The sequence below is a fragment of the Mesoplodon densirostris genome, chromosome 20 (genome assembly GCF_025265405.1).
Source record: "Mesoplodon densirostris isolate mMesDen1 chromosome 20, mMesDen1 primary haplotype, whole genome shotgun sequence".
In the NCBI taxonomy this organism is placed as follows: Eukaryota; Metazoa; Chordata; class Mammalia; order Artiodactyla; family Ziphiidae; genus Mesoplodon; species Mesoplodon densirostris.
The window spans coordinates 30040265-30053862 of NC_082680.1; the positions used below are offsets into that span (position 1 = coordinate 30040265).

At 48.5% G+C, this 13598-nt stretch overlaps 1 protein-coding gene across 4 annotated transcripts in view; it reads left to right on the forward strand.

The window, feature by feature from the left end:
• PLEKHA2 (pleckstrin homology domain containing A2) overlaps positions 1-13598 on the forward strand; it is a 57913-nt gene that overhangs the window by 12075 nt on the left and 32240 nt on the right. Inside the window, exon 1 of one of the 4 annotated variants that reach the window (XM_060086208.1) lies at positions 11737-11784. The exons of the other annotated variants lie outside the window; for them this stretch is intronic. Within the exon in view, the coding sequence (XP_059942191.1) occupies positions 11752-11784 (33 nt within the window). The 5' untranslated portion in view covers positions 11737-11751. Of the gene's footprint in view, positions 1-11736; positions 11785-13598 lie in introns of those variants that run through there. 4 annotated transcript variants of the gene reach the window in all.

A 13598-nucleotide genomic window follows, 5' to 3' on the forward strand; every position in this document is an offset into this window, starting at 1 on the left:
ATGCAGGCTCTGAGGCATGGCTTGCTTCCTCTTACCTCTGTCAGGAGTGCAGCCTCGTGACCACTCCTGCTCTTCCAGTTCGGGGCTCCTGCCCAGCAGAGAATTGACCTGGTTCCCCGAACTGGACAAAGGTCAGACCTGTTTGGTCTCCTGCTCAGGGAGTCCTAGGTTCCTGGGTGGGAGGTGACTTTGGGGGCCACCCAGTTTGTGACGGATGAGAAACTGAGGCTCACATTGGAGTTGACTTTGGCAAGGACGCAGCAGAAAGGCGTGACTCGCTTAGCGTTTTGGGGCATCAGGCAGGAAGACGGCCCCCGAGGCTGTGCCCGGGAATCCCTTGAGTCATCACCAGTCTGGGAAAAAGTTGTTCTGCTCCTGATTTGGGATCTCAGGTCTTCTTTTTTGGCGCTGTGAGTGTTGTTCACCCTTCCCTTCCTGCTGCCCTGGAGCAGTGTGGTGGGTCCCACACCCCTTCCCGCCCCAAGGCCTGCCATGGCCCGCGGACCCACGGCGGCCCTGTTGGGGCGGGAAGGGGTGTGGGCCGAGAGCTGGCTCTCGTTCAGAGACTTGGGCAGAGGAGAGTCTGAGTGTTAGGGGAGGGGTTTTGCTTTAAGAGGTGAAGTGGAAAAAATCCGGGTACTCACCCTCTAGAGGCCTTTGGCATTTGTCCTCTGGATTTGATGGCTGAGAGAAAATGCTATAAATACAGTCAACGTACTCAGGTCACTGCCACTAATCACCTTCTCTGGGAAAGACTTCACCCTAAATAGAAGCCCCATGTTTCACCCCACATCCCTGGTAAACCCTTCTGTGGGCTGCCTTCATGTAACGTGCTGAGCGTGCGGAGTGAAACCTACACACAGAGCCTCCCATCCTTGACGTACCTGGAATGCTCGCCTCTTGCGATGTTTTGGTCTTGGTTTGCCTTTGGGCTCTGCTGCATCATTTTCCCTCCATTGCTCTGCACGGGTGCCCACAGCTGGGTCAACACATCTACTGTGAAAGGAAGTAGCATTTAAGGTGCTGCCTTCCCACCGTTGGAGGGATTGGAATCAAGTCTTTGTTGCCAGTACACCTGGCTTCTGATGGGCCAGGGCTGAGCCCCAGGCTGGGGTCTCTGGGTCTACGCTTTTCCCTGTTCTCCCTTTGTGTACCTTCTCCTGCTCACCTGCCTTATTAGCTCAGGTGTTTCAAATGGACTTTTGTCCTGATTTACCTGCTTAGTGCCATGCTTCCTGCCAGGACTGTTGTTAACCGAAATCCACATGCTTGGGGAACCCTGCCCAGCTGTTGCCAGCTCCCTCCCCTGAGACTGGACCCTCCTTCACGCCCTGGGCCACAGGCTGAGAGCCTTGCTGTTGGTGACGGATCACCCAGGACCACACTGCCACCATCTCGGATCTCTCAACTGTTGCCAGTGCTCGGGATTTCCCTTGCTGTGTCCTGCCCTCTGATTTGGCTGTCCCTTGGTTCCAGAACCTGCACTTCTCTCGGATGCTGTGCCTCGGGCCGCCTTGCTGGGGTCTCTGGGGTCAGCCTTTGTGGCAGGTTGCACCTTGCCCAGGGCAGCCTCTTGCACCTCTCTGCCCCCTGAGCTGTCAGGATGCTCTTTGTTCTAGACCCTTCTTTGAGTTTGAGTTACAAATAGAACTTGTGGTCCCTGCTCGAGATTCTTTACGTTTTCCCTGGAAGCAGAGGTTTTAGCTGGCTTGGCAGGTGCCTAAAAAAGAGTCTTGTTGTGACATAGCAATAGTTCAGAACATTTTACTTCTTCTTCAGTGGTTAACTTAGCACTTTGTTGTGTTAACGCCAAACAGCCGTTCCAACTAAAGGGTAGATCTTTTTTGTAAGTTGTAAAATGGTATCAGTGAGCATTTATTACTATGTGCCACACACTGTTCTAAAGACTTCATTGGTTTTTTTTTTTTTTGAGTATATAAATGATTTTATTGCATAACAGTTAGTAGGCATTTTGGATACAGTTACTCTAACTTGGGACTTCCCTGGTGGCACGGTGGTTAAGAATCCGCCTGCCAATGCAGGGGACACGGGTTCGATCCCTGGTCCGAGAAGATCCCACATGCCGCAGAGCAACTAAGCCCGTGCGCCACAACTACTGAGCCCATGTGCCACAACTACTGAAGCCTATGCGCCTAGAGCCCGTGCTCCGAAACAAGAGAAGCCACCACAATGAGAAGTCCGCGCACTGCAACGAAGAGTAGTCCCCGCTCACCACAGCCAGAGAAAGCCCACGTGCAGCAACGAAGACCCAATGCAGCCAAAATTAAATAAATAAATAAATTTATTTTTAAAAAGCAATTAGTCTAACTTTAAGACTTTTTCACTTTTTCTAAATAAAACATTTAGAAAAATGTTTTTATTATCTCCCTCTCTTATATTTTTATTTATTTATTTACTTTTTATTGGAATATAGTTGATTTACAATGTTGTGTTAGTTTCAGGTGTATAGCAAAGTGAGTCAGTTATACATATGCATATATCCACTCTTGTTTTAGGTTCTTATCCCATATAGGCTCATTGGGTTTTCATTTCATTCCGGCAGGTCTAGTTGGTAGGCATCATTATCCTCATTCTAAAGGTGAGGTGGGTGAAGCAGAGAGGGAAAGAAATTTGCCCATGGTTTTGTCATAAGCAAGTGACTGAGCCGGTATTCTAACCCTGGCCGTCTGAATCCAGCTCGCCTGCTATTATTGCTGAGAATGAGACAGTCATCCTAATGCTGCTTGGGAGGAAGGAGAGCTCTCCAAGGTGAGTCTGTGATTAAGAAAGAGAAGCTGGGGGACTCTCAGGGCTGGGAGGTCCTCTAGAGGGCAGGTGCTCGTCTGGCTTTTGATCCAGTGTCCAGCATTTGATAAATGTGAGCTCATTGAATGAATGAATGAGGCTATCAGAAGGGACGCCTCTGTGAAATGCAAAGTGTCCAGCACTGCTCTCCTGGGACTGGGGATGGAGTCTACACCCAATGCAAGCTCTGCAGAGTGGGGCGAAGCAGGGAGCCAGGAGTCAGGAGGAGATGGATGGGAGGTGACCCGGAAAAGCAAACTTGGGGGGAGGGGGGTTGGCCTTTCCCTGTGGAGGAGGACACTGGGGACTGTGTGTAGTTACTGAACATCTTAAGTTTATAAGGAAAAGGAGACACCTGATATAATAGTCTAGGTATTTAATAGGCATTAATAAGCAGGATTTTTTCTGAACTCAGGTCTTTGATCTTTGCCTGTTTAAACCACTTGCAAGTCGGTGCTTGGGAGCCTGTTTTTTTGTTTTTTTGTTTTTTTTTTTTGGGGTACGCGGACTTCTCACTGTTGTGGCCTCTCCCGTTGCGGAGCACAGGCTCCGGACGTGCAGGCTCAGCGGCCATGGCTCACAGGCCCAGCCGCTCCACGGCATGTGGGATCTTCCCGGACCGGGGCACGAACCCGTGTCCCCTGCATCGGCAGGCGGACTCTCAACCACTGCGCCACCAGGGAAGCCCTGGGAGCCTGTTTTTACTAGCACTGCAACTAGTATTACTAACTGCAGGTTATACTTACTGAGTGGTTGCCATATACCAGCCATGGTGCGGAATGCTTGGCATGTGTTATCTCATTAGGTCCTCCCAGTAATCCTGGGGCCTGGGGACTCTCACTTTCTCTGCAAGGTGCAGAGATGGTCAGCGGCTTTGTTCAAGGCCATGCAGGTGGTAAATGCAGAGCGGGCTCTGGAGCCAGGTCTGTCTGACTTCAGCGTCTGCACGCTTCCTCTTTGTCTGCCTCTTTCCTCCAGTGGATATGTGTGCTCCGTCCTGTGCAGGGTCCTGAAGATGGTGTGGAGGGGAATTCAGAGAGGTCTTTGCCACCAGGAAGCTTCAGGTTTAGTTGGGGAGATGAAAACAGCACACATAAAACTACAGTGCTAGTGGTTGCTGAGGGGGGAGGGGGGCAGGGGAGGGATGGAGTGGGAGTTTGGGGTTAGCAGATGAAAGCTTTTATATAGAGAATGGATAAACAACAAGGTCCTACTGTGTAGCCCAGAGAACTGTATTCAGTATCCTGTGATAAACCACAATGGAAAAGAATATATTAAAAAAAAGAATATATATATATATATACATGTATAACTGAATCACTTTGCTGTACAACAGAAATTAACACAACAGTATAAATCAACTATACTTCAATAAAAAAATAAAATAAATTTACTGGTAAACAACAACAACAAAAACAAAAGACAAAACCCTACAGTGCTAAAAATCCCAGTCCCTCTTTATTTATTATTTTAAAATAAATTTTTAAATTTTATTTATTTATTTATTTATTTTTGGCTGCGTTGGGTCTTCGTTGCTGCACACGGGCTTTCTCTAGTTGCAGCGAGCGGGGGCTACTCCATTGCAGAGCACGGGCTCTAGGCGCATGGGCTTCAGTAGTTGTGGCGCATGGGCTCAGTAGTTGTGGCGCACAGGCTTAGTTGCTCCGCAGCATGTGGGATCTTCGCGGGCCAGGGAATCGAACCTGTGTCCCTGTATTGGCAGGCGGATTCTTAACTACTGCGCCAACAAGGAAGTCACCCAGTCCATCTTTATAACAAGGTAGCGTATCATTAAAGTGAACAGCCCAGATGCCAATAGTTTGGGTGGAGGAGAAGGGGTTGCAGTTTTCCCCTGCGGTCCAGGGAAGATGTGGGGCCTGGAGGTGGAGTCTCAGAGGGAACGGTCCCAGGCCTGGGAGACAAGAGATCAAGGATGAGGTCCTGGCTCTGCCACTGAGTTGTTTTGTACGTTAGGCATGTCATCGTAGGCACTTTGGGTGATCCTTAACCCGGCTTTTCACCCTTCTGTTTCCCAAGGGGCTGAGACTAGAGCAAGACCTTTGAATTCAGCATCATTATTTAACACATATTTGGTAAATATGCCCCATGTGCCAGGCATCAGCCTAGATGCTGAGGCTACAGCCGTGCATAAGACAAAGTCTGGGCCTTCATGGAGCTTGCACTGTAAGTGAGGATATGGAGGATTAGACAAAATTGCGGCAGGGAGAGCTGCAGGGCACCCCGTCAAGGAGGGGTGGCTTAGATCCAGGTCTGCAAGGATGAGCGAGGTTAGAGTCATTATTGCTACAAGCGATTCACGTTTGTAGCGCATTTTACAGGTTTGAAGTGTTCTCACTTGTAGTATCTCACTTGACTGTTAGGTGCCTTGTCCTAAGCACAGCCCAAGGGGACAGGAGGGCACCTGTGAGGGAAGCAGCATCACTATGGGACAGGGGCAGCGCCCAGGAGGGAAGGCGAGCTCGCCTGCTTGGAGGGTGTTCAGGCTTCAGTTCCCCGGAAGGAGACCCTGAGACCAGGACTCACGGAGACAAGGATTTGTGGAAAGTTCTATTTTAAGGAGAGAACTGGGAAGCAGGACAGGGAAGGGGAGGGAGCCCGACGAGGGTCTGAGCTCAGGCCGAAGTCGGCAAAGGCTTAGCCAGATGCCCCGGGGGACCTGCCGTGAGTCAGGCCCAAGAGTGGTCCCAAGGGAGCTGGCTTCGCACACCGCACTGTGGACGGTCATGGTCTTGGCTCTACACAGGGGGACGGAATGGATCCACTAACCTGAGGACGGCCCTTGGAAGCAGAGCTGCAGCAAAACGGCAGATTTAGGAGGCCAGCGGCGTGTCCACTGGCGAGATGGTGGTGCGTGCGTGTGGGGGGGTCAGCGTGCTGGACCAGGTACAGCCTTGAGTGCCTGATGGAATTTAGAATCCATGTGATAAAGTATGAAATCAAGGCTTTTTTAATCCAGGCAGTGGTGGCACCAGACAGATAGAGGATGAAACCCATTAGCTAAAAAGGACCCTATAAGTGGAAAGTTTTAATACTATTGATTATGGCCCCTGATTTGGTTCATGCATTTAAAAATCAATCTGCTGGGCTTCCCTGGTGGCGCAGTGGTTGAGAGTCCGCCTGCCGATGCAGGGGACACGGGTTCATGCCCCGGTCCGGGAAGATCCCACATGCCGCGGGGCGGCTGGGCTCGTGAGCCATGGCCGCTGAGCCTGCACGTCCGGAGCCTGTGCTCCACAATGGGAGAGGCCACAACAGTGAGAGGCCCGCGTACTGCAAAAAAAAAAAAAAAAAAAAAAAAAAAATCAATCTGCTGACAATATCAAGCACACAAATAATTCCTGAATAGAGACAAACATTGGCTGGATTTCCTGCCAAACATTACAATGATATTATGGCACCAGCACATGTATTTAATTTAATGTTGGTCCCTATCATGACAGAAAAGGTGAAATTTCTTAATTGGCCTGCCCTACTTTATTACCGACCAAGTAACCAACTATGTTTTAGTTGCACGGCGATGCTTACATAACACTCTTGTGATGCCCACGTGGATAGGTAATTGCGAGACTAAATTATATAGTCCCCAACAAAGGATAAACAGAAGCGTGAAAACAATATTGCACTGGTTAGTTGTCCTTGTCAGATTTACTCTGTAGATTGTATTTTCTCTCTTTTGCCAATAAATACTCAGATGCTTTTACTTTACAAAGGCCATGATGTGAATTATGAATCATCATAATATCCCAAAAGATAGCATTTCTCCTCGTAACTGTGGGGCCCCGATAAAAGCCCTTTGCTTTTTGCTTTTATTTTATTTTATTTTTTTAGCTGAAAGCCGTTCTTTCCACTGAAAGGGGCAAAGAGCTTCAGCTGTATTACAGAAAGATGAATATTTGGCTGCATTTTAGTAGAAAGAATACAGAAGAGTGGTAGAAAATGATATTAACATATAACATGGAATGGACAATAGTTTTGCCTTAAAGGCTGGGTGAAAATTGCTATTTTTTAAAAAATTGCATTTTCTGTATCAGAAACCTCCTTGAGCAAAATTTGGCTGAAATCCAACAATGTTTAAAAGATTTTTACATCATATGCTAAACCTGCCAAGAAAGTCAAAATGCCAAGAAGCAGGAAGATAACTTTCTTTAAAAAATGGTCAAGGGCTTCCCTGGTGGCGCAGTGGTTGGGAGTCTGCCTGCCGATGCAGGGGACACGGGTTCGTGTCCCGGTCCGGGAAGATCCCGCATGCCGCGGAGCAGCTGGGCCCGTGAGCCATGGCCGCTGAGCCTGCACGTCCGGAGCCTGTGCTCCGCAACGGGAGAGGCCACAACAGTGAGAGGCCCGCGTACCGCAAAAAAAAAAAAAAAAAAAAAAGGCCAATACATACACATGGTATGAAATTCTAAATGTGGGAAAGCTGATTTAGTGACATGTTTCTCCCTTCCACTCCTGGCCCCCAGTCAGAGGTCCCCTAACTAGAGGCAGCCAGGGTTTCCAGGTTCTTGTGTGTCTGTCCAGAGATACATATTTCTCAGCACATGTAACCATCATGATAACTTTCAGATCTTTATCAGTTTTGGGGGCAAAGTGTTGTTAATTCATGGATTTTATGTAATTGGTATATTAACTATCCATGGAGACACATGATTTCAAGGGTTAAGTGGAATTTCTGGCCTGTTTTTGTCCATACTGGGTTAGAGTAGAATGCAGAATTCCTTTGGGGAAAAAAACTCCAAAAAGAAGATTTCGAGCAACAGATCTTTTTTTTTTTTTTTTTTTTTTTGTCATCAAAATGCAAATTCTGCTTAGGGTAAATTATTATTAAATTAATGGTTTTAGAATTAAAATGTATGGACTTTTTGAGAGTTAATATAAAATACTGTAAGTGTGATTTTGTTTTATGAGCTTTCTATAGTAATCTTACTCTTTAGGGCGATTCTCATTTTTATAACAAGATGTACTTTGTTTAAATTAAAAAGCAGTAAAAATTAAGAAGCACTTTGGGACAATCATGTTAATAGCTAGCACTACTGGATATTAAAGTCCAAGCAGCTAAAGAGGTGGAAGCTATGAAACTTAGTAGAGGTTTTACTAATGCAGAACCATGGTGATGACTGTTCTAAGTTTTCTTAAAATTTGTCTTCGGTTATATTGTCGTTAAGTTTTGCTTTAGATTGTAACCTTCAGCATTTGTTTAGTGTATCTATTATATACATCTATTTTTATATAGTTATATATCTATTTATATACAAAAGAATGCCATTTTGTTATTTTAAAAAATGTCTCTAAGGCAAAGCAGGCAATTGTGTGTTTGCGAGAAGGGCTGCATATCAGATTTTGCTTCAGAATCCATCTTGTTTAGTTATATCAGCCAAGCACAGGACAACTTGATGAACACGTTAATTGGGAAACACCCCCTTTTTTTTAAAATTAGTTTCTGCTTTATAACAAAGTGAATCAGTCATACATATACATCTGTTCCCACATCCCTTCCCTCTTGCGTCTCCCTTCCTCCCACCCTCCCTATCCCACCCCTCCAGGCGGTCACAAAGCACCGAGCTGATCTCCCTGTGCTATGCGGCTGCTTCCCACTATCTATCTACCTTATGTTTGGTACTGTATATATGTCCATGCCTCTCTTTCGCTTTGTCACAGCTTGGGAAACACCCCTTTTGTTGAGCCTCTGTTGTCTCTACCTCTGACATTGTTGCTGTGAAGATTAAATAAAGTAATGAATGGGAGAGTGCTTTGATAAACTCTGAAGCTCTACAGAGGTGCTATTTGTTCTGGCAGTGACATCAGGATGGGCGGGGAAGTGGGAGGGCCTGGAATTGGGGAAGACAGCGAGGAATTTGTCCTGGATTTTCCTGGGGTGTCTGCACGGTGGTGGTGCAGTGGGAACAGAGAGGAAGGGACAGATAGATCTAAAGGCTGATTGAAGGAAGACGGTGACAGGCTTGGTGACTGACCGAAGGGCGAAGTTCAGCGGTCAAAGGCGTGGTAACCTGGTTGACTGTGGGAGAATGTGGAGCGGCCGATGGACGTGGGGAGGTTGGGGAGGGAATCATTGAGAGCTTGGAGGGGACATGATGATTGAGTTTGAGGCAAATGTGTTGGAGACTGAGTTGAGGAAAGCGGTGAAGAGTGGGCTTATTGAGTTTAAGGTCCTGACTGTCTGCCAGGCACCCAGGAGACACATAGGAGAAGGTCAGAAGGCCCAGCATCTCTCCTTCCCCCTGTTCGCTCTCTGAATCCTGGTCTTTTGGAGTTTGGCACCCAAGAGCCAGTCTGACTAGTTCTTGCCCTGCCTAGTTTGGGCAACTGTTCAGGGCGTCTTGGTGTAACCCTGCTGGTCCGGCTCTTGTATTTACCTTTCGGTGATAATCAGCTCTTAGATAATGAGCAGGTCCTGGTAGATGTGAAGGACCGTCTCACAGGAGGCGGCCTGGTGTAAAGCAACGTGCATGGTATTTGAGAATCAACAAGGGCTGGGTTCAAATCCTCGCGTAACTACCCAGTACCCATGTGACCCGGAGCACTTGCTTCTCCTGCTCCATCCCGAGTTTCTTCATCCGTGAAATGGGTTGTTGGGATGAACGGACAGTGTGCAAAACAGACTCTAAACATTTGTCAGTTTCCGCCTTCCTTTCTCGGGCTGTGCTTTGCCAAAGCACCTGATTGACTCTGGGAGTTAGGACCTCTGTCTGTCTTCACTCAGCTCCTTGAGGAAGTCATTTCCTCAAGGTGAGGCTTAGAGGACTCGTGGTGAATGATGGGGTGGCCGCAGAACCCTCTGGCGCTGACATTCCATGAATTTAGGAATCTGTAGATAGATCTTCTGGTCATTTCTGTGTTCTTGTTACTGTCACTAGAAGATGGGGGCATTTTTCTCTTTCAAGGAACAATGTTGCTTCTAGAAAAAAGGCTCCCCCTGGGAGGTGTGTCACATCTCTCTGGGCACCTCAGCTCCTTCCTTGGTGATGGGAAAGAATCAACCCCCTGCTTCCCAGTTAAGAGAGTGGGAACTCCCTTGAGGGCCCTTGGTGGCAGGAGAACCCTTGAGCAGAAAGCAAGGGTTGGCCGCGCCTTCCTAAAACCATCCGCCATTAAATAGGAACGTGCCCTATGCCCTATGTTGTTCCAGAAAATTTAGAAGCCCCAGAAATGGACAGGCTGCTCCTGACTCACAGACACCCAGCGTGGGGCTGGGATCTCCTTTCCCCCTCTCTGCCCACTGCCCTGGCGTCTTCCTCTTCCCTCTTGGTGATGGTGCAATGATAGGGTGACTGGCCTTTCTCACCCGCTGCTGGGTCTCCAGTGCAGAATCAATCAGCAGGCCCAGCCAGAGTCTGCAACTGGGGGCCTGAGACCTGGCCGTGGGGTGGACTCACCTTCGAACTTTAAAAACATACAGGTGCCTGGGCCCTACCCTTTGTGTTAAAACCCTGGAATGAAGCATGGGCATTCTTTGTATGAAAATGTCCCTAGGTGATCCGTACAGGCAGCCTTCCCACCAACCTCTGTCTCCACTCCCCGTCTGCTGGCCCCTCCCTAACCCCTTCCTCAACTCCCTCCCCCAGGTCCTTGACTCCCTTCTACTGGGGACTCTTTCTTTTCGCTCCCCCCTGCACCCAGTTCCTGTCCCACAGGAACCCTGCCCCAGGACAGGGGAACTGCAGACTCAATTGACACCCAAGTTCAAACTTGAACAGGTCTTCCTGAAGGCACAATGTTTGCCAGTGGTAGAGAGAAGCTGTCCTGGTTGTCCAGTATCCTATGAGGGTAGCAGGCTCTTAAGGACTGGTTTGCGAACTTAACCACCATGCAAATTGTGTTTTCATTTAAAAATCGAGTTGTCTCCTGGGTAGAGGAATAAGATGCTACTCATGTCCTCAAAGTGCTTAAAATCTATCAAGAAGAGACTTAAGCTCACAGTAAAACACACTCCAATACGAAACTCAGGGCTGGGGACTTCCCTGGCGGTCCAGTGGTTAGGACTCCGCACTTCTACGGCAGGGGGGCACGGTTTCGATCCCTGGTCGGGGAACTAAAATCCCTCAAGCCGCACCGTGTGGCCAGAAACAACAACCAAAAATCCAGGGCTAGACTTTGTCATGTAGACCAGTGTTCTCAAACTTGGGCCTATTTAGGGGATGCTTGAAAAATGAATGTGCACTTTCTGACCATATTCCACTTGATTCTGATTCAGTGTTTTTCTGGGTGAGGCTTGAGCCTGGGCCTTTTAAAACTCCCTGGGAGAGGCTGATGTGCACCAAAATTGGAGGATGGCGTGCACGCATTCAGGCGGGGGTGGGAGGGCAGGGCAGGCTGCAGCGGTGGACAACATGGTTTTGTGAAGGCAGGGCCTCCCGTCCTTTCCCCAGAGGAGGTGGTGCTCGCCTGGGCTCTGACACCTGGCCCTCCCCAGGTGCTGGCTTCTGGTGTTCTTGCCCTGACATCTGGCTGCGAAGCCCTCTGCTCAGGCAGCTGGCACATTCTTCCTGGCCCGGGAAGTGTTTGCCTGGGGCCGCCATCCTGGCAGCGAGTTGTTGTCATTCATCTCCGAGGTCCAGCAATCGGAGTGGACACTGAGCCGTCCGTCTGGATCAAGCCTCTGTGATCTTGGCGCTATTTTCTCCTGTCACTCACTTCCCCCTGGGTGGGGAGGAAGGTGGGGGAAAGCTGCATTTTCAGACATGCGTCAGATTTTCCTGGCTCCTCATGGAGGAGGGAGGTGCCTGTGAGCCTAGGAGCAGGCAGGCCGAGGATGGGCCGTGGTGAGGGGCGTGGGGACACCCCCGTCCCAGGGTAGCTGGGCCGGGAGACTGATGTGGCCTTGTCTCTGAAGCGGGAGAGCTCAGGGGGGCAGGGGCTGAGGGTGGAGCTGCCCTCCCTCTGGAGGGTAGGGGGGATGAAGTCGTTGGAATGGGATCAGCTCACATCTGGCAGGACGCACAGGTTAGTGTCTAAGTGGCTCCCCAAATCCCACTTCATCGCTTGTAATTCAGGCTAAGGCTCTGGAGGCCTCCGGGCTGCGGTTTGGGGTGAGGAAAGCAAGTTGAGCAAGAGTGGCTCTGAGACTTGGCATCTGCGTCTTGTAATTAGCGCTCTGGGTCGGGGATGGGAGCTGCCCTTTGCTGGGCTTGTGCTGTTTATTCTTATGTAACTCTCACAACAAGCCTAGGGAACGGGGGCGGATGAGCCTCATTTTATAGGTAGAGAAACTTGCCTGAGGTCCTCGGGTGATAATGTCTCAGCTGGAATTCCAGCCACTCAAGGGTTTGAAATGACAGTGTGCTGCATCTAGGGCATCAGCGTGGAAGTCAGGAGACCCGAGCCAGTTGTGTGACCTTGAGCAAATCCCCTCACTCATGAGTCACTTTCCTCGAGTGCAGAACGGGGGCTGGGGGAGGGCCAGGTGCCCAGTGTCCAGCAGAGGCCTAGGGTGGTTCACGGCCTCCTCTGGGGCAGTGTCAGCTGCTTACTGGCCTTTTGGAGTGCTGTGGCTCCTTTATGGACTCTGATTTAGGGATACAAGGCCTATCTGTCATTACCCAATAGAGATTTTTCTAAAAAATAAAACAACAAAAAAAACAAATGCAATCACTATGTAGTTAAAACAAATGTGTAAATCTAATCGTCCATATTCAAAATGCTAAATCAGCTACTCAAAAGCAGCTTTTAGACTTATGGCCTCATTTGCAAAAGGGGGGAGATGTCCTTTCTAGATTTCTCTCTGAATTTCTTGAGCTCTGAGAATCCTTTTGTTGTGGTTTTATCCCCATCCATTTTCTTGTGAATAGGAAACTTCACACATTGCCTTTGCTTCAAGTGATGCATGTTAATTGAGGTAATTGGGCCTAGAAGGACACTTCGCTGCCAGCTTAAGGTATTTCTTAAGGGCAGTCTCCTGGAATGACAGGTCATTTCACCACTGACCCTTTAGGAAGTTTACTAAATCCCCATTGTCCTAGATTTGCCTCTGCTTATTGCTTTGAGAAGACCCCAGGTCTTCAAAGTGAGGGCTTCCAGGTTATTCTTTGAGGCCTACAGCAGCAGTTTAAGAGGCCACCAGGAGCTATGGACACGTTCTCAGGTCCCTGTGGGACTGGATTTGCCAAGTTATAAGTGAGAAACTCCACAGCTGTGATTTCTCATCTTGGCCATTTTTTTGATACGCTACCGCCCGTGTGTCTTCAACACTTCATTTCTGACAGTGGAGAAGTTAGAAAGCTGAAGAGATTCTGCCAGGGTGGAATATTGCCAGACAAGGTGCCTGTGAGTTTCCTGATGTTTTAATAATGCACTGACTTAGTGTTTTATAGTGTACGGACATCATTCCATTTGGTACTTGTAAGTGTCCTTTGAAATAGACTGAACAGCTATGTTTTTGACTTTTCTTTTTTTTCTATATTGTGTGAACCTGTACCCTATTTGTTAAGAAAAGAATTTGAATTTGAAGAATTTTATATATATACATATATATGTATATAATAGCTAACACTTGTTCAGAGTCATCTATATACCAGGGACACTTCCAGGTGGTGTAAATCTATTAACTCATCCTTAGAACTGTCTGGTGAGGTAGGTACTATCATTATCCCTCTTTTTTTTTTTTTTTTTTTTTTTTTTTGCGGTACGCGGGCCTCTCACTGCTGTGGTTTCTCCCCGTTGCGGAGCACAGGCTCTGGACGCGCAGGCCCAGCGGCCATGGCTCACGGGCCCAGCCGCTCCGCGGCATGTGGGATCCTCCCAGACCGGGGCACGAACCC